Source organism: Dipodomys ordii, unplaced genomic scaffold (genome assembly GCF_000151885.1).
Source record: "Dipodomys ordii isolate 6190 unplaced genomic scaffold, Dord_2.0 Scaffold298, whole genome shotgun sequence".
NCBI classification, from domain to species: domain Eukaryota; kingdom Metazoa; phylum Chordata; class Mammalia; order Rodentia; family Heteromyidae; genus Dipodomys; species Dipodomys ordii.
In genome coordinates, this window is record NW_012267514.1 from 493,593 (window position 1) to 511,980 (window position 18,388).

General features: G+C 34.7%; 2 protein-coding genes across 2 annotated transcripts; both read left to right on the forward strand.

Moving 5' to 3' along the window:
- The first annotated feature begins 6,403 nt into the window (after positions 1-6,403).
- On the forward strand, positions 6,404-7,342 carry LOC106001454 (olfactory receptor 10AG1-like). Its single transcript, XM_013036545.1, has one exon. It carries the CDS (start codon positions 6,404-6,406, stop codon positions 7,340-7,342), a length of 939 nt encoding a protein of 312 aa, XP_012891999.1.
- An 8,601-nt stretch (positions 7,343-15,943) lies between these two features.
- LOC106001447 (olfactory receptor 5W2-like) lies at positions 15,944-16,876 on the forward strand. The gene has a single exon (XM_013036539.1). It carries the CDS (start codon positions 15,944-15,946, stop codon positions 16,874-16,876), a length of 933 nt encoding a protein of 310 aa, XP_012891993.1.
- The last annotated feature ends 1,512 nt before the right edge of the window (positions 16,877-18,388 follow it).

Below are 18,388 nucleotides of genomic sequence, written 5' to 3' on the forward strand. Positions count from 1 at the left end.
ACCAATTTTGCCAGCACCATTTACTGAAGAGGCTGTCTTTCTTCCATTCTATTGTTTTAGCTCCCTTATCGAAGATTATATGGCTATAGGTCTGTAGGTTCATTTCTTTGAATGTGTTTTTAAAGGACCACCTAATGACCATTGGTGACGATTGATTCAAGCTCTTTTGTCAACCTCTTCTATGTTTTACACTGCCGTCTCTTCATGAAAACATTAGGTATGTCATGTAAAACATGTTTTGCAGAACTTGGTAATGAACTCTAAAACTTCTCATTTACCTTAAAAGAAAAATGAGCTGAGTTGTCTTAAAAGTTGCAAGATAATTGATTGCCTACAGCAATATATTCAAAATGATTCTTATTCATCATGGCCAATTACATGTACCAATTTTCACTTCAGTAACTCAATTTTGCTGGAAGATCTTGTCTACTATTTTAATATTCATTACACAATATTACCAGATAAATCAATATGGTATAGTAAGTAAATAATTTTCCCTATATATTTTGTTCTATGCTGGTACTGGAGCTTGAACTAAGAGTCTGGGCATTGTTCCTTAGGTTTTCTATTGAATAATGGCACTCTACTACTTGAACCATGCCTCTACTTTTAGCTTTTTCTGATTAACTAAAGATAGGCATCTTAAGAGTTTTCCTGCCCAGGGTGACTTTGAACCTCAATCCTCAGATCTCAGGCTTCTGTGTAGCTAGGGTGACAGGTGTGAGCCATCAGTGCATGGCTAGTTTCCTGTATTTTGGTAAAAACAGAAAGAGTATAACACAGTGAATAATTATATAAGGGCTCAATAAAATTGTTTGCAAGATCATATTATCTTAGACTTATGGTCATAATTAAAATGTTTATTTCAAGTATATTTTAGATGATAGATTAATTAAATAATTAGTCCATTTATAAAATATATAATATAATATATTATATATAATATATTTTATATATAATATGATAGATAATATATAATAGATTCCACAAATCTTCCACAAATCTTTCTTTAAGGGAATGATTTCTCAGCCTCAAATTTTCTTTAGAATTTGGAAATTCTTGAACTTAATCTTTATTTTTTTTTTTGTTGGTCATGGGCCTGAACTCTGGTCTGGGGCACTGACCCTTAGCTTTTCAGCTCAAGGTAGCATTCTACCACTTCAGCCACAGCACCACTTCCAACTTTTTCTGCTTATGTGGTGCTGAGAAATTGAACCCAGGGCCTCATGCATGCAAGGCAAGCACTCTACTACTGAAACACCATCTCAGCCCTTTAATCTTAAATTTAACCAATGATTAGCACTTTCTCTATATTAAATAATATATGTTTAATTCTATGAAGTTGAGAGAATTTTATGTTCACATATTTTAATAAATGTCATAATGCATTCAATTTTAATCTAAGAAAATATAGGACCACATGTTTCAGTAATATAAATAAAGTCACTAAATTATTATTGGTAGAATGTAGCCAATCATGTAAAACCCAGCGTTCTGTTTCCTAATGAATGTGTTATAATTCAGAGACAATATGTACACAGTGAGACCAAAGGAGAATATTCTTAGGAAAGGATCACAAAGGTTCAATTGATATGTGCATATGATATAAGATGACATTGATGGAAATAAACTGTAAGAAATGGAAACATGAGGCTTCCTATTTTGCTTAATGTGTTATTTTTGTTGTTATTTTTATGCTTGTGTCATTGTTTTTGATTTCTGTAATTTTTTCTTGTATGTAAGATTTTTTGTCTTGTATGTAAGTTTATCTGCTTTGGGAATGGGAATGGTAAGCACAGAAATGGTGGAACAAAGGGTGAACTAATCAACAGTGAAACTGACTAGACACTAAAAACTCACTAGACACTATGTTGGAAATGGGACAACAGTTGGGAGGGAAACAATTGGAGCAAAGGAGGGAAGAGGTGATATTTTTCAAAAAGAAATATTCTCATTACCTGGCCTACATAATTGTAACCCTTCTGTAAATCATCTTTACAATAAGCTTTTTAAAGATTCTCTTACTTCTATGTAGTTTGTGATTAATTTTGACATTCTTCAAAATTCTTCATGTCCCTTTCAATTAATATTAAAGAACTATATTTCCAAGTACCTATTATGATGTGTAAAATATTTCCTAGTAGATTTAAGTAACCAACAATATAGTTCTCACTGTATAATGTAAATTAACTTAAATAAATGAGAACATTTAAAATTGATAGTTCTTCATTTTCCTTGACCTGTAACAAATAAAAATTTCATCTCCCAAATATTTTATCTCTAGTATTCCAATATAAGTACTCATAACTACAATCTTACCTCTTTGCATTGCCTCTATGTCTCAAGTCCCTACATTTTATTCATTCCATAATCATTTAACTTGGAAATTCCTTTCCTGAACACTTATGCCAGATTCAACTTTCTCATGCATTGTATTTTGTAAAAAAAAAGTGTGTACCTTTGTTCATCATGTAGTTATTACAGATATGTATTCTTCTACTATAAAATTTTCATGTGTGTTAGGTGCTGATACTGGGGCTTGAAGTCAGGGGCTGAGTGCTGTTCTTTACTTTTAATTTTTTATAACTCAAAGCCGGCCCTTTACCACTTGAGCCACACCTCTTCTTTCAAGGTTTTGCTAACTATAGAGAAGAGTCTACCTTTCTATCCCATCTGTGTTTGCACTGTAATCTTCACATTTCAGCCTCCTGAGTAAGTAGGATTATAGTCATGAGCCAACAGGACCAGTCAATTTAAAAATTATTATTACAAGATGCCATCATTAACCTGTCCGTATTGATCACTGATTTTTAGATTTGGGGAAATTAGCACTTGGAGTTGAAGTTTATTACAAGTGAAGATTGCTAATAGAAAATTAAATTGCTGATGATGCACTTGGCAATTCAGCTAGAAATGGACAGTATTCCAGCATGGTACGTTCTCATGACTCATTTCACGTGGCATTCTGCATGCTGCTTCTTGTTGTGTTGCTGCAGAGGAATAGGGGATTGGACCTGTCCATTCCTGCACACACATCCCCACCCTCTTCCTGGAAGCAGATGAGGCCCGTGGGCTGGGAGGATATGAGAAGGAAGACTCATATGGAGGAGCCAGAACCAACCAAGCTGCCTGAGAACTCTGTTTCGATTTTCAATGACAGGAAAATTAAATTCTGTCCAGTTAATCACAATCAATATTTCCATTAATTGCTTATATGTTAAGTAATATATACTCATAATGTTTTCAAGGCACATATTTAAATGATCAAAAAGAAGAAGAAAAGAGGTTGAAATTTTCTAGTTGAAATAGTAAGCTGGGTTTTTTGTTTTGCTTTTTTGGTAGCAAACTCCTTGAGTGGCAGGCAGAATGGTTTAGTTCAATTAAAAAGTTGTGTGGGAAAATGTATAATCCCTAGGGTGGACAGTAGGCAGTATTAAAAGGATATTTTTAGGTTTGGCATTAGAATATATTTGAAAAGTTAGCCTTTTTTCCAAATAAATAAAATCATCAAATCTTAAAAAAGTCTACTTTGCCTTTTCTTCTAAGTTTCATTCAGCCAATAATGGTGAGTCTCAGATATAACTTTTAAATATATACTTAATAAATTCATTTCTCTAATGCATATTTATTTTGCAAATACTTTTATGTTTAGCATTAATAATATTTGATACCAGAAAATATTAACATTAAGTGATCATTAAGTCTTGAGTGCCTATTTATGTATTCTGTATATGTATTTCACATATAACAAAACCATCTCATAAAAGCAGAATTTTATATAGATGACCACAATGATATTAAATGTTACTTAAATGGCTTGAATTCTAACCTTCTAATATTAAAAGTTACTATTATTGTACTTGTGTTAGTCTCTAGAATTTAAATTAAATTGGAATGAATGAATTGTGTGAATGAAATGAATTAGGATTAAAGTATGGAGGGCAGTAAATTAGAAGAGTAATTGTTGTGTAATCTTTGTATAAAATTACATTCTAATAATTCCACTTTTAGATACTGATTTGTGGCAAATTATAAAATCACATTTGTTCATTTTAGTCAGGGAATCTATTACACTTTTTCTCTTATTGTTTATATTTACCAGTTACAAAAAACTTGTGCAAACAATAAGACTATCCTGGGATGCATTGATACACATATACATTTGCACAATGCTAAAATCAGTGTAAAGTTGCCTCCTCAAACATTTACCATTTGTTTATCAACATATATATTCAAAGTTTTCTTTTGAAAAGGACAGTAAAATATAATAGCCTGCAGCACAATGGCAGACTAATGCTTCTTACTTGTAACTAACCAGATCTTAGTAGCCACTACACTACCACCCTCCGTCCTAGAGTCTCCCTAGCTTTTATTCAGAACCACTCAAATTTCAGTACTGTGACATCATGCTACTACATCTCTACACTCTGTAAAACCAATTCCAATTGCTGGATTACAAAATCATTAATTTTAAATAGTTTAAGATAGTTATTGTTTTGTATATAATATTATAAGTGACAAATTATATTTTGCAGTCCTAGCAAACCTGTGATTTCAATTTTTGTGCACACTGTAATTACCTCTCTATTTGTGTCTAAACACTTTCATAGCCAACATCTTGCTTAGTATATAGACTTACCGGTTCTTTGTACGTGGTCATGTATTTGTTTCCTCTTAGTGAATTGACTCAACACAGAATGGGGCAGTGATCTGCCTCATATCAAAACGGTGAGATGAAAGGCTAACACAGGCTGGGAAGGTGGCTCAGTGCTAGAGCACTTGCCTTGCATGCATGAGGCCTTGGGTTCAATTCCCCAGCACCACATAAGCAAAAAGAAAAAAAGCCAGAAGTGGCACTGTGGCACAAAAAAAAAAAAAAAAGAAAGGCTAACTCAGAAAAAATGAAGGAAAATACCATAACCATTGCCTGTCCCCACTCCTACTGCTTGTGTGATGAATCTGCACAATGATAAACAGGTGAGGCAAATTGAATCCAGAACTAGAGCTTGGGTTCTGAACATGTTTCTAACATAATTTGTCCCATGCAATAAAAGAACAAATTGAATTTTTAGCCCTTAATTTAGTTTATCTGGTTTTATGGCCCAATATGGTGTATGTTTCACAAAGCTATAGAGACTACCAAAAGAAATTTATAATCTAGTTCTAAAGACCAGTAATAGTAACGATGAAAAACAATAACCACATGTGCATGAATATGCATACGTAAAAAGTAAATAAACGAACTAAGCCACAAAATAAATACATAGTGATTTAGGTCAATCATACAGATTAAGTTGTGGTTGGTGCTCCATTTATATAATAAGCCTGTATTTTGTATGTGAATTTTCTGGTTAAAACTGTGTTCTGAAATTTCCTAGACAGAAAACTGCTTTATACTGCAGTATCAGGAAATAATATTTTTGTCTACTTACTTAAACTTGCACACTTGCACACTTGTCTACTTACTTAAACAAACACAATGTAAATAATAAAGTCCAAAACATTTGATAGTTTAATCATATTTATTTTTCTTTATATACATTAATTGGACAATGATGTTCATTTTTGTGTTTCTATATATGCATATAATATACTTTGATCAACATTACCCACTTTATTAATCTTTTTATGATAATTACATAGCCCTATACAGCACACATGACCAAAAATTAAGAAACACTACATGAAGACCATAGCTTAAATGTTAAAAAAAACTTTCCTGAGTTTATTTTAAATGGTATATAATGTATTCACTTGAGTAGTGACATAAATTTTTATTTAAATATAATAAAACATAGAATTGTGAGTTGAAGTCAATCATAAACATAAAGAAAACAACAATAAGCCAGACCCAGGTAATCCTGTAATCCTACCTATTCAGGAGGCTGAGATCTGAGGATCTTGGTTCAAAGCCAGCTCAAACAGAAAAATCTCTGAGATTCATATCTCCAGATAACTACCAAAGAAAAAGCCAGAAATGGATAAATGACTCAAGTAGTAAAGTCCTAGTCTTGACCAAATAAGAGCTCAGAGCCAGTCCTGAGTTTAAGCCCCAGGACCTGCACACCACTCACACACACACACACACACACACACACACACAAACTTCCTCTTACTACACTGACTATAAGTTAAGATTTTAAGATTCTGGATATTAAAAATAAACAGCAAATATTAAAATGTCTTCATCATAAATAAGCAAATGCAATATCCCTTGGATACTGTAGAAAATTCTGTTTGGATATTTACTAATAGTGAAAAATATGTTTAATTACACTTTTAAAGCTTTTGAAAGTTATAGAATTTTTGGTTCAGGAAATGGTTACAACAAGAGAACGTGACATCCAAGTATTATGTAAGAGAGGTGTGAAATGACATATTACTGTTCAAGTCATTCCCACAGATGCAGCCTGAAAAGTCAGATGCGGAAGACAACGGTTCCACAGTGAAGGAATTCATCCTGCTGGGCTTCTCTAACCTTCCCAAATTCCAAGGGCTCCTCTCTGGAGTGTTTGTCATCATGTACGTAACGATTCTGGTAGGAAACAGCCTCCTGATCATAATAACCAAGTTTGATCCTGCCTTACAGAAGCCCATGTATTTCTTCCTAGCAAACTTTTCTTCCCTGGAAATCTGTTACGCGTCAGTCACTCTCCCTAAGATTCTGGCCAATATTTGGACTCAGGATAGAAGCATTTCTCTGCTGGGCTGTGCCACCCAGATGTACTTCTTCATGGTGCTGGCAGGGAATGAAAGTCTCCTCCTGGCTGTCATGTCCTATGACCGCTATGTGGCCATCTGCAACCCTCTACGCTACCCACTGCTCATGAGCGCATCGAGGTGCATTCAGCTAGCAGCTGCATCTCTGCTCAGCGGAATCCCTATTCCCACCGGGCTGACATCTACAATATTCTCTCTGAATTTCTGTAAATCCAATTGCATTAACCACTACTTCTGCGATGTACGTCCAGTGCTGAAACTAGCTTGTGGTGACACTTCTTTGCCTGAACTCTCCATCTATGTGGCATTTATGGTGTTTGCGGATGTTCCCTTTATGCTGATCCTTGCTTCTTACAGCAAAATCCTTTCCACCATTTTGAGATTGCCAACAGCCCAAGGACGGGGTAAAGCCTTCTCTACCTGCTTCTCACACCTGCTGGCTGTAATTTTATTTTATGGATCTGCTAGCATTGCCTACTTGAGACCCAAGTCCAGTCACTCTGCAAACATTGACAAGTGGCTCTCTCTTTTCTACACCATGGTCACTCCCATGTTCAACCCAATGATATATAGCCTTAGGAACAAAGAGGTGATTGAAGCACTGAGGAAATTATTACCCTAAGTGCCTTGGATTACTTTGATTTACTTCTTTTTGTCACTCAGTTACCCACGAAACATGTTAACTTGCACCCACGTTATGAGAAAATTCTAACTCATAATGTATTCTTGTGTCATTACCTATGGCCTGAAAGTTACCTTTTATGGTAGGAAAACTCAGCTATTTTCTCTTTTTTAATTGTGAAAATACTGTACAGAGGGGTTACAATTACATGGGCAAGATAATGAGTACATTTCTTATCAAGCATTGTAGCCTCTTCCTTTGTTTCCCCTTCCCATCCCTTCCCAACCCCCACCCACCCAATTCTCCCTCCCTCCCCCCTACCAAAGTGGGGGGGATATCTAAATGTGTTGTATTTCTCCTGTAAATGTATATACTGACTGAAAATGTTATTTATGTTCTAAATGTAATGGAAAGTGACCTATAACTTATTTTGTCTATGTAATTTATTTTTATTAATAACATTTCTTTTGAAAATCCTTATGTATCAACAATGTCACTGTGCAATCATTTTAATGATTTGGGGTCTAAGATGATTTTTCCACGAATTATTTCTATGTCCTCATAAAGCATATCTTTCTTCCAAAGCACTAAAGATTTTAATATTTACAGGTTTTTTAATATGTAGGTATATTTGTATATATCATATTACATAGCTGAAGGACTCCTTGGGAGATAAGGTGGAGGGTAACTTAGGAGGAAAGAACAGATAACATTGGAATGCTGACTATGTATGTAGATGCATAGGTATCTGACGGACAGCTGTTGTACAATGGTGGACATGGGAATGGGGAAAGAAAGAGGAGTGGAGTAGGTGGGTCAATCTGACTAAAATGATAATATATGGTTTTGTGAAACACCATATAAAATTGCCTTATACAATTAATGTGAAACTAAGTAAAATGAAAATATAAAGAAGAGTAAATGAACCATTCTCGAGAACCTCCAGAGTAAATGTTGTTCCTCAGTATAATTTCACAACACAAACAGCCCTCATGATACAGAAATTAAGAAGGCCCTACTGAAGTGAACACAGTATTTCTATTATAATCATCAATATGTTTTTGGAAAAAAATCATAATGATGACACTGTGAAATGTTCCCCAGGTATACCTCGGAAATGAGCACTTAAAATCCATGCATTTCCATCTGGTTAAAGACCGTGAACATTCTTTTTAAGTTTATTAATCAATATCAGTGTCTGTTCAGTTTGCTTGCTTGTTTAATGTATTACTTCTTCTGTTGTTGTTTACTTTCTTGAGTTCTTTATTATACAGTATCCCCTGTCTAAAGCCTGCCTGACTAATTGTTTTCTCCACTCTGTGACCTGCTGCTCTTCACTGTGGAGCATTTCTTTAGCTATGAAGAAGTTATGACTCAATTCGATGTAAAAGGGGGTTCATTGTGTCATGTCCATCTGTGCATATATGAGAACTTGTACACAACCCCTTTTCCATGCTTGCTCAAGTCCTTCTCCACGCTTCCCCATCAGTCATCACATGTTTCCCTGTCCACTCCATACAGGACGCTTTTCTTATTCCTGTCTTTGATTTCTCTTGCTTTAGTATATATATGCTCATTGCTCACATTTTTTACCATGCTATTTTCAAATACACATACCATTCTTTAGTCAGGTTAACCCTTCGCTTACTCTCACTTTCCCAAGTACCTCTGTCTCCTATTACACTTTCCCAAGAATTCCCATAAAAATTTGTCTTCCCTTATATCAACTATTAGCTAAACTTCACTTAGCTACTTTCTGCATATCATGTGCACGTAGAAATCCTTACTCTCTGTGTAATATGAATTTCCTATGAATATCCTCCTTTGGTCTCACTGTGTGTGAATGCCTAGAGACATGCATAATTTATTATGTTCTAGTCTATTACTTTTTTTTTTAACATACCGTGTGTTTTCTTGTGTTGACTTACAGGCACATTCTAGTTACCACAAATGAAGGAAACCATGAAACTTACATTTCTCTGGGTCTAGCTAACTTCACTTAAAATATGTGTAATACCTATGCGCATCTAATAATATAATATTCATTGAGATTGAACTCCACCAAATGTAAAAAAAGGGGTTTTTTATTGCTATGATGTTTTCTTTTCCTTTTGTTTGTTTTTTGATTATCTGTCTTCGGGAATTTAAGACTGGCACAGAAATGGAGGGAGGAAGGGAGAACCACTGCAGCAGTGGTACTCACTAGACCTGATGTTGAAAAGGAACTGTACAACTTGTGGGTGGGTACTGGAGAGAAAATCTTGGAAAGAGTGAGGGAACAGGTGACATTGCTTAAAAACAAATGTACTCTTTACCTGACTTAACTGTAATGCATCTGTACATCACCTTTATAATAACAATGAAAATGTGTAAGAAATAAATAAAAAAGAATCCTTATGCTCACAGGAGTAGTATAAAGTAGCAACATTCACCAGGATGGAAAATAATTAGAAAACCTTTCTTCAGGATAAATAAAGAAGTCTAATTTAAAAGTGTGCGCATACACATACACACACATGCACACTCACATACACATGCACACTCACATTCATGCATGCTGGGATGGAACTTGAGGCCTTATGCTTGCTAGGTAAGTGTTCTAACATGTGAGTTACTCCTTAGGCTCCTTGTTGACTATTTTCAGGGAAGATCTCTTTTTTACATCTGATCTGGCCTGGCCTGTGATCTTCCTGTCTGAGCTTTCGGAGTCCCTGGGTATAACAGGTAAACACGACTATGTTCCCCACTAGATGAAACAAATTGCTGTGCATGATTGCACACAACATTTGTTGGACCTGGATTATAGACAACTTATGTTTTCCTGTGGGGGGGGGAAAGCCACTCATTTCACTGATTCCCCAGATTGCCAGGATTATAGGTTTGAAGTGCTTCCCTCTTTTTCATTTGTTTTTTGTTTTTTATGTTTTGTTGTTGTTGGTGGTGGTCATGGGCTTGAACTCTGGGCTTGGACACTGTCCCTGAGCTCTTCTGCTCAAGGTGCATGCTCAACAGCTTGAGCCTCAACACTACTTCCAATTTTCTATTAGTTTATTGGAGATAAGAGTTTCACCATGATTCTCAGATCTCAGTTTTCTGAGTAGCTAGGATTACAGGCGTGAGCCATCAACACCCGGCTTCCCTTTTCTTATAAGGAATATACTTGCATGAAAGCCTAGAAAGCTTTAATTAAGCTAATTATTTAATTTCCCCCAAATAATGTATTTGCTTTTATTATTGACAAAAATAAGTAGTTTGGGGGAACTTCTGTGTCATTTTTTAAGAAATCTAAATGGTCCAGACATAATTATAGATATTTTAATTATTTTCAAATAACCATGGTAAAGGATTTTCCAGGCAGGAGTCTTAAGTATCTATGTTAATGGACCAAGTGCTGCTGAAAGTGAAAACGACCTTCTAAAATTAATACTATTACAATCACAAATCTACAAAACAAATACAGCAATAACTTATTTTTATGAGCATGTGTATGTTTAAATTACTTTAATTTTCTGATGGTAAATATGTTGGACATATTTTACTTATGTTTGTGATGGACCTATGTATTTATTCATTTCAGGTGTTTCTGTTCAGTTTATTTACTGATTGAAAGAAAGAATGATTCTTTCAATTCATTTGTGCATTCTTTTTATTTTGGATATCATTCTCTATATGATAAATATCTGCTAAAGAATTTCTACCACTCTACAAGTGGTCACTTTACTGATAATTGTTCCCTTTACCATGCAGAAGAAACTTTCTAGTGTGATGGAACCTCATTTGTCAGTTGCTGCTGCTATTTCCTTCTCAGATTATTATCATTAAGCCACTAAGAAGAAAAGGATGATTTTTGCAGAAAAAAATGGTGAAACTGGTGATCATCATATTATGCAATATAAGGAAGAATGAATAGTTAACACATAATTTTTCTCACATTTGGGATTTCAGACAATGGAAAAGATAATAGAAGCTATAGAGCCAATTTATAAGACCAGAATCTACACTAAGACAAAAAGGATTGTGGGGTGGACAGCTCCATATGAATGAATCTGCAAAAGGCAATGCATTACTTTTCTTTGCTCTGAACTCTCCACTATAAAAATATGTAAAATAGTTAAGAATAAATGTTTAAAAAGAGATTACATTTCAGATTTTTATAAAGCACTATAAGAAACACAAAACTATACCAAATATCCACAAATATAGTAGATAAGTTCTTATGTGCACAATTTACACATAATTCAAATATTAGAATACATGATTTTGAAAATACAATAAACTAATGAAATCGGTGAAATGTAAGAGGATTATACATGGTTTGGAGATGGCAATATTATAATTCTTAGTAGAACAGGTGACATTTAAACCTTCTCTTGATATGAATGTCCATGGCACAGCTACAGATGACTATAAAAAGAAACAACAACCCAGATGTATTCTAAGTGATAAGTGATTTTTTAGGATGTGCCAGTGGCTCACGCCTATAATCCTAGCTACTCAGAAGGCTGAGATCTGAGGATCACCGTTCAAAGCCAGCCCAGGCAGTAAAGTCTGTGAGACTCTTATCTCCAATAAAACCACTAGAAAACCGGAAGTGGCACTGTGGCTCAAGCCTTGAGCTGAAGAGCACAGGGACAGCGCACAAGCCCAGAGTTCAAGGCCCACAACTGACCAAAAAATAAAAAATAAAAAAAAGATGTGACATCCAGAAAATGAAATATGACTGAAATTCTGAGATTTGATACAACTTGGGTAGATTTGGAAAACCACAAGGGAAAAGTTGCTACCAAAGAACCTCTCCCATATGATTGTATCATGTTTGATTGGAGAATAGTGAACACGTGAATTGGAAGGTAGTTTAAGGTCTGAATAGGATCATAGGAACAGGGGTGGTGGAGAAGGTAGAGTGATCACTACAGGTGTGTGTTTCTTAGAGACATGATGACTATTCTGGAAGCAGATGATGTTAAAGTGTGTCCAACCTAGGGAACAAATCAAATAAACCAAAGAAATGAATTCTTTTCAAGTATGGATTCCATACTCTATAATCAAAAGATTATTGAAAGCTGGTCAAAAAGTTTTTCAAAACCCTGCAAGATTGTGGAGAATAACGGCAATATGAACAAGATTGAACAGTACAAAGGAGATGGAATTACTTGAATCAGAGGGGCTATTTAAGATCAAGGGGGAGATGACACATAAAATTTCATAAGAAATGTACTCATTACCTTGCTCATGTAACTGTAACCCCTAGGTACAGTATTTTCACAATAAAAACTTATTAAAATCTCATATATGCATATATTCTGCACATTGTAATAATCTGCAGTTTTCTTTGTGATGCAGATAGATTTTGTGAGCATATCCAGGATTTTAATTCCCATGTTTCTTAAGATGTTCTAAGGGGAATATAAGAATGAGAAATGTAAGTAATCAGCTGTTCGCATATCACAAAGCCCAAGGGAAATCTATGCAGAGAATTAGGTCCCAGATGCTGTGTAGTATAGGTCAATACTGTCTGCTGAACATTTGTTATCAAAGAACCGATCATCTTGGTAAGTTCTAGAGCTTAAAATTAAACTTGGATCTCCTAATTTTTGATGAATATGAGGGTTCTGTATCAGTTGTGTATCATTTTGTTCCATCTTACTTAGTTTGAAGAATCCCAAAGTCTCCTGACCAAATTCAGATGATTTCATCTAAGAACTGGATGATTTCTATTTCAGAAATGAAAGACAGTGAGTGAACTTATTTGTATAAAATTGTTAAAAATTTGCTTAAAGTTAAGGAGGAAGAGATAAGAAAGGGGGTAAATTTGATCAAGATTCATTATAAGAATATATGGAAATATAATGAAGTCCCTTTGTACAATTAATATATACTAACAAGAATTGAAGTAAAAGTACATATATATATATATATATATATACATATATATATATATATTTTCCATAATGGGGCTTGAACTCAGGGCCTGGACACTGTCCTTGAACTCTTTTTTGCTCAAAGTTAGAGATCTACCATTTTGAGCTACAGCTTCACAAGTTTTTGAGCATTTGATGGAAATAAGAGGCTCTCGGGGACTTCCCGGCCTATGCTGGCTTGAGAACCTCAAATCTCAGCCTCTGGAGTAGACAGGGTGTGAGCCACCAGTGCCTAAGAGAAGATATTTTTTATTTGTTTTCTTCCTATTTCCATAAGCAGTCCCTTTCTCATTTAATCATTGTGTTGGTATACATGTGAATGTAAATTGGTTTTTAGTTTCTTTACTGAATTAACATATAATCAAAGTGCCACATTACAAATAAATAAGTAAACTAATACTATATGAAATATATACCACACATATTTAGGTAAAAAGCAACAGGAAAAATTTACCCATACCCATGTTACAATATGATTTCCAGTATTTCAGTATATATATATATATATATATATATATATATATATATACACACACACACACACACACACACACACACACATATATATATGTGAGAGTACATTACATATTTATAGATACACATATACTCAGAGAAGCCAGAATACCACTGAACATTGTCTCTCATTTTGTTTCAATTATTTTCTTTGTTAGTTGTGCATGGGGGAATACATCTGTACCCAAACACAGGCGCATACAAAGTACCTAGATCAAAATCAACCCATCCTCTGTTCTTTGCCCTCTTATTAAAACAATTTGAACAGGTTTTATTTTTCTATTTATATTCATGTATATAAAGTACTTTCATCATATACACATTCATTGATTGTTTTGTCCATTTCAACAATCATATTATTTTGAAAATGGATTTTCAGTTTCTATCTTACTGTTTCTCTGAATTATCCTGTCGTTAATTCTTAACGGGGAAAAAAGAATTTATCCATTTCTGCCAGATTCTCATAATTGTTCCCTTATAATATTCTGAATTTTGCTTGAATCTGTGGAGATATTTCCTTCTTCATCTCTAACTTTATTTGAGTGGCTTTCCTATTTTGTCTTAGTTCAGTTTGTTAGGGGACTATCATTGAGATTCTACCTCACCCTAGTTAGAATGGCCATTAACAAGAACAAATGCTGGTGGGTATGTGGCCAAAAGGGAACACTACTGCACTGTTGGTGGGAATGTAAACTTGTTCAGCCAATCTGGAAAGCAGTATGGGAGGGTTCCTTAAAAAAGCTAAACATAGAACTCCCCTGTGACCCAGTAATTCTACTTCTGGGCATTTATCCAACAGAGCACGAACAAAGATACACTAAAGCCACCACCACAGCCATGTTCACTGCAGAATTATTTACCATAGTCAAAACATAATATCAACCCAGATGAATCTCAATGAGTGAATGGATCAATAAAATGCAATATACATGCACAATGAATTCTAATCAAACAGAGAAAGAATCACATTGAACCATTCCTAAGGAAATGGAAAGACTTGTACAGGATTATGTTAAGTGAAGTAAATCAGACCCAGAGAAACAAAGGTTTCATGGTTTCCCTCATTATTGGAAACTAGGAAGTTACTATAAATCTGGAATTTAGTACATTGTATGAGAACCAAGTGGTTATAAATGAATTAACTGAGTTATACTAGAATCTATGGAGAACACTAGCAATATAATTCTTTAGAAAGATTAAGACAAAACCTTTACAAAAGGAGTACTAGAAAATGGGTACTTTCAAAGGGGGTGGGAGGTGGAGCTCAAGAGAATGGGGTTAGAAAAATGAACTGAAAAATGTGTAGAATGCAGGCAAGAATGCCTCAGAACTGAGAAAAATAAGGGAAGGGTTGGGCAGAAGGCAGGTGAAGATGTTGAAGGGATGATACAGATCAAGATGCACTGTATACATACATAGCTGTGCTAAATAGCAAAAACAGTCAATGCATAACTAAAAATTAGGAAAAGTCAAGGAAGCAGTGGGGATGGGATGCATAGATGAGTGAGAATGTTAAAAGAGGTGACATCTATCCAGAGGCACTGAGTTCAGAAACTGCTCTGTTGAATGGCAACTCCTTCGTATAGCTACCTAAGGAAGATAAAAAAAGTAAAAATATAATAAAATGGAAAAATATAATAAAACTCTCATAACGCATCATATATTGAAAACTACATAGTATAAGAAAGTAGAGTAATAGTACAAATTTTCTTCAGTCAGTTGTGTGCTCATATTGATAAGACTATTTTTCTTTCCTGATAGGTATTCTAAGCCTAGTAAATTTTAATGCTTTATCACAGATTATTATCTCTAGAATTCAAGTTTCATCCATATCATTTTGAGGAAAAAGAGAAACTAAAGATATAGAATGCTACCTGAAGTGTTATATAATAATATATAATAATATAATTACATATGTATGTAATTATCAACTACATATATATCATTTAAAAAATCTTATGTACCATCTCAGTTTTTGCTTTATGTTATTATTATTTTATTCTTGTGAGAATACAATGGCTTTGAAGCTTGACAAAAATGTATATTTCTCTCAGGAGGGAAAGAAAATTATAGAAACAAATTATGTTTTACTTCACAGATTTCTTCATTGATGTGCACAATTAAATATGAGCAGACCCTCTTTTGATTGTTTCTACAATAGAGAAGAATGGACAGAGGAAATTGCTCTTCCTTAAATGAATTCACTTTATTAGGAATTACTAATAACCGTGACGTGGAAGTTATGCTTTTCACCATGTTTCTACTGGTCTATATCATAAATCTTCTGGCAAATCTTGGAATGATCATTTTGATCCGAGTGGACTTGCAGCTTCACACACCCATGTACTTCTTCCTCAGTCACCTCTCTTTCTGTGACCTCTGCTACTCCACGGCCATTGGTCCCAAGATGCTTGTTGACTTATTAGCTCAAAGGAAATCAATTCCTTTCCTTGGCTGTGCTCTGCAATTTTTTACCTTCTGCATCTTTGCAGATGCTGAGTGTCTACTTCTGGCAGTGATGGCCTTTGACCGGTACAAGGCCATCAGCAACCCCTTGCTCTATACCGTGAACATGTCCAGCAAAGTGTGCACCCTGCTTGTGGGTGCAGTTTATCTGGTGGGGCTGACAGATTCATTGATACACACCACATTGACATTCAAATTATGTTTCTGTGGTCCTAATGAAATTAACCATTTCTTCTGTGATATGCCTCCACTATTTCTCCTTTCCTGTTCTGACATTCGAGTTAATGAATTGGTTTTATTCACAATTTTTGGGTTTATTGAACTGAGTACCATCTCAGGAGTCTTCATCTCTTACTGTTACATCATCTCATCAGTGATCAAGATCCGCTCTGCTGAGGGCAGGTTCAAAGCTTTCTCCACCTGCGCTTCACACTTAACCGCACTGGCCATTTTCCAGGGGACCATGCTCTTCATGTATTTCCGGCCGAGTTCTTCCTACTCCTTGGACCAAGACAAAATGACGTCTCTGTTTTACACCCTTGTGATTCCTATGCTGAACCCTCTCATATATAGCCTAAGGAACAAGGACGTGAAACAAGCCCTAGAAAAACTGAAAAATAAAATGTGCTGTTAAATCATTATGTTATGTATATAAGTATACATTCTTCTAGTGGTGTTGTTTTTCTAATATTACATTGAAAGACATAAGAAATACAGTTGTAACTCATAGTTAGATTTAATAAAATGTGCATTTGTACTAGACAAACTAAGAAAATATTGCACACATGTCATTTATATTAATATATTTATTCCTTCAGTGTGAACATTTTCCTGATATAGTTATGTCAAAGTTTCATTTATTTGTATTTTTCTTTTAATTCCAATTATGACAAAATTTAGTGAGTATGTTCTAATATTTTTGCTTCATAGTCCATGAAAATTTCCTGCTGACATTTATGTTCTAGTTAAATCAATTGGCTTTAAGTGGCTACTTAAATAATTCAAATGAGCCTCAAAACCTTGTTGAAATAAAAAAAAATTGCAGAATATGTACCAAGGAATAAGATCTGATTCTAGTGGACCAAAGAATAGTTTTTATGGATATAGATTCTCATAAGCAAAGGATGCATGTCTGAGAGAAGATTAGATTTTAGGCGGTGCACAGCAAATTGAAAATTATTGCAGTAAACAGGTCTGTATATTTATAAAGCAAATCAGGGTAAGATCTAAAGAATACTTTAAAAGATTCTGAAGAAATACTTCTGTGTGATGACATGCTTGAACAATACTACCTCCAGGACATTTCCACTGATGAAATAGTCTTGTAATTGTTCACAGATACCCAATCATTATTTAAAGTTAACCTTGTTTCCATATTCTGGAGTTCATTTTGATGAGCATCATTTTATATGGTCATATGTACATAGCTATTGGGCCACTGGGAACCTCGGCTAAGATTATTCTAGTCATATACTAATGATAACAAATGAGAGAAACCATGGAGCCTATCTTTCTTTGGGTCCGGCTTATTTCACTGAATAGGATTTTTCCCAAGTTTTTGTATTACCTTATGAATGGGGTGGTGTCATTCTTTCTGATGAAAGCATAGAATTCCAGTGTGTGTGTGTGTGTGTGTGTGTGTGTGTGTGTGTGTGTGTGTGTGTGTTAATGATGCTGATGCTAATTGAAATGATCTCCATGATATAGATACAGGAGTGGGTTTTTTATGGTTGTTTTGTTTTATTTTTAATGTACTATTAACAGTTCTTTCTTTTTTCTCCTCTGGTTTACTCTCCATGGTGACTGTCTCTGATATCTGTACCTTTTGCCTTGTATATAAGCTTATTTGATTTGGGGAAGGGAAGGAGAAGCACAGAAACTATGGGACAAAGGGTGAGCCAACTCCACTGCTATACCCACTAAACACCATTTTGGAAATGAACTTTCCAACTTGGGGGGAAGGTGATTGGGTTGGAGGAGGGAAAGTGGGAGAAAACGAGGGTGGGTGTAACACTGCTTGAAAATAAATTTACACACTACTTATGTAACTGTAATTCCTCTGAATATCACCGTTGCAATAATAAATAAATACATAAATAAATGTACCCTGTTGTTTTGCATCGGTATCTCCAATAAGGTAATTATT

Bases quoted from the DNA above. Each gene is read 5' to 3' on its own strand.
- LOC106001454 (XM_013036545.1), top strand. From the start codon at position 6,404: ATGCAGCCTGAAAAGTCAGATGCGGAAGACAACGGTTCCACAGTGAAG.
- LOC106001447 (XM_013036539.1), top strand. From the start codon at position 15,944: ATGGACAGAGGAAATTGCTCTTCCTTAAATGAATTCACTTTATTAGGA.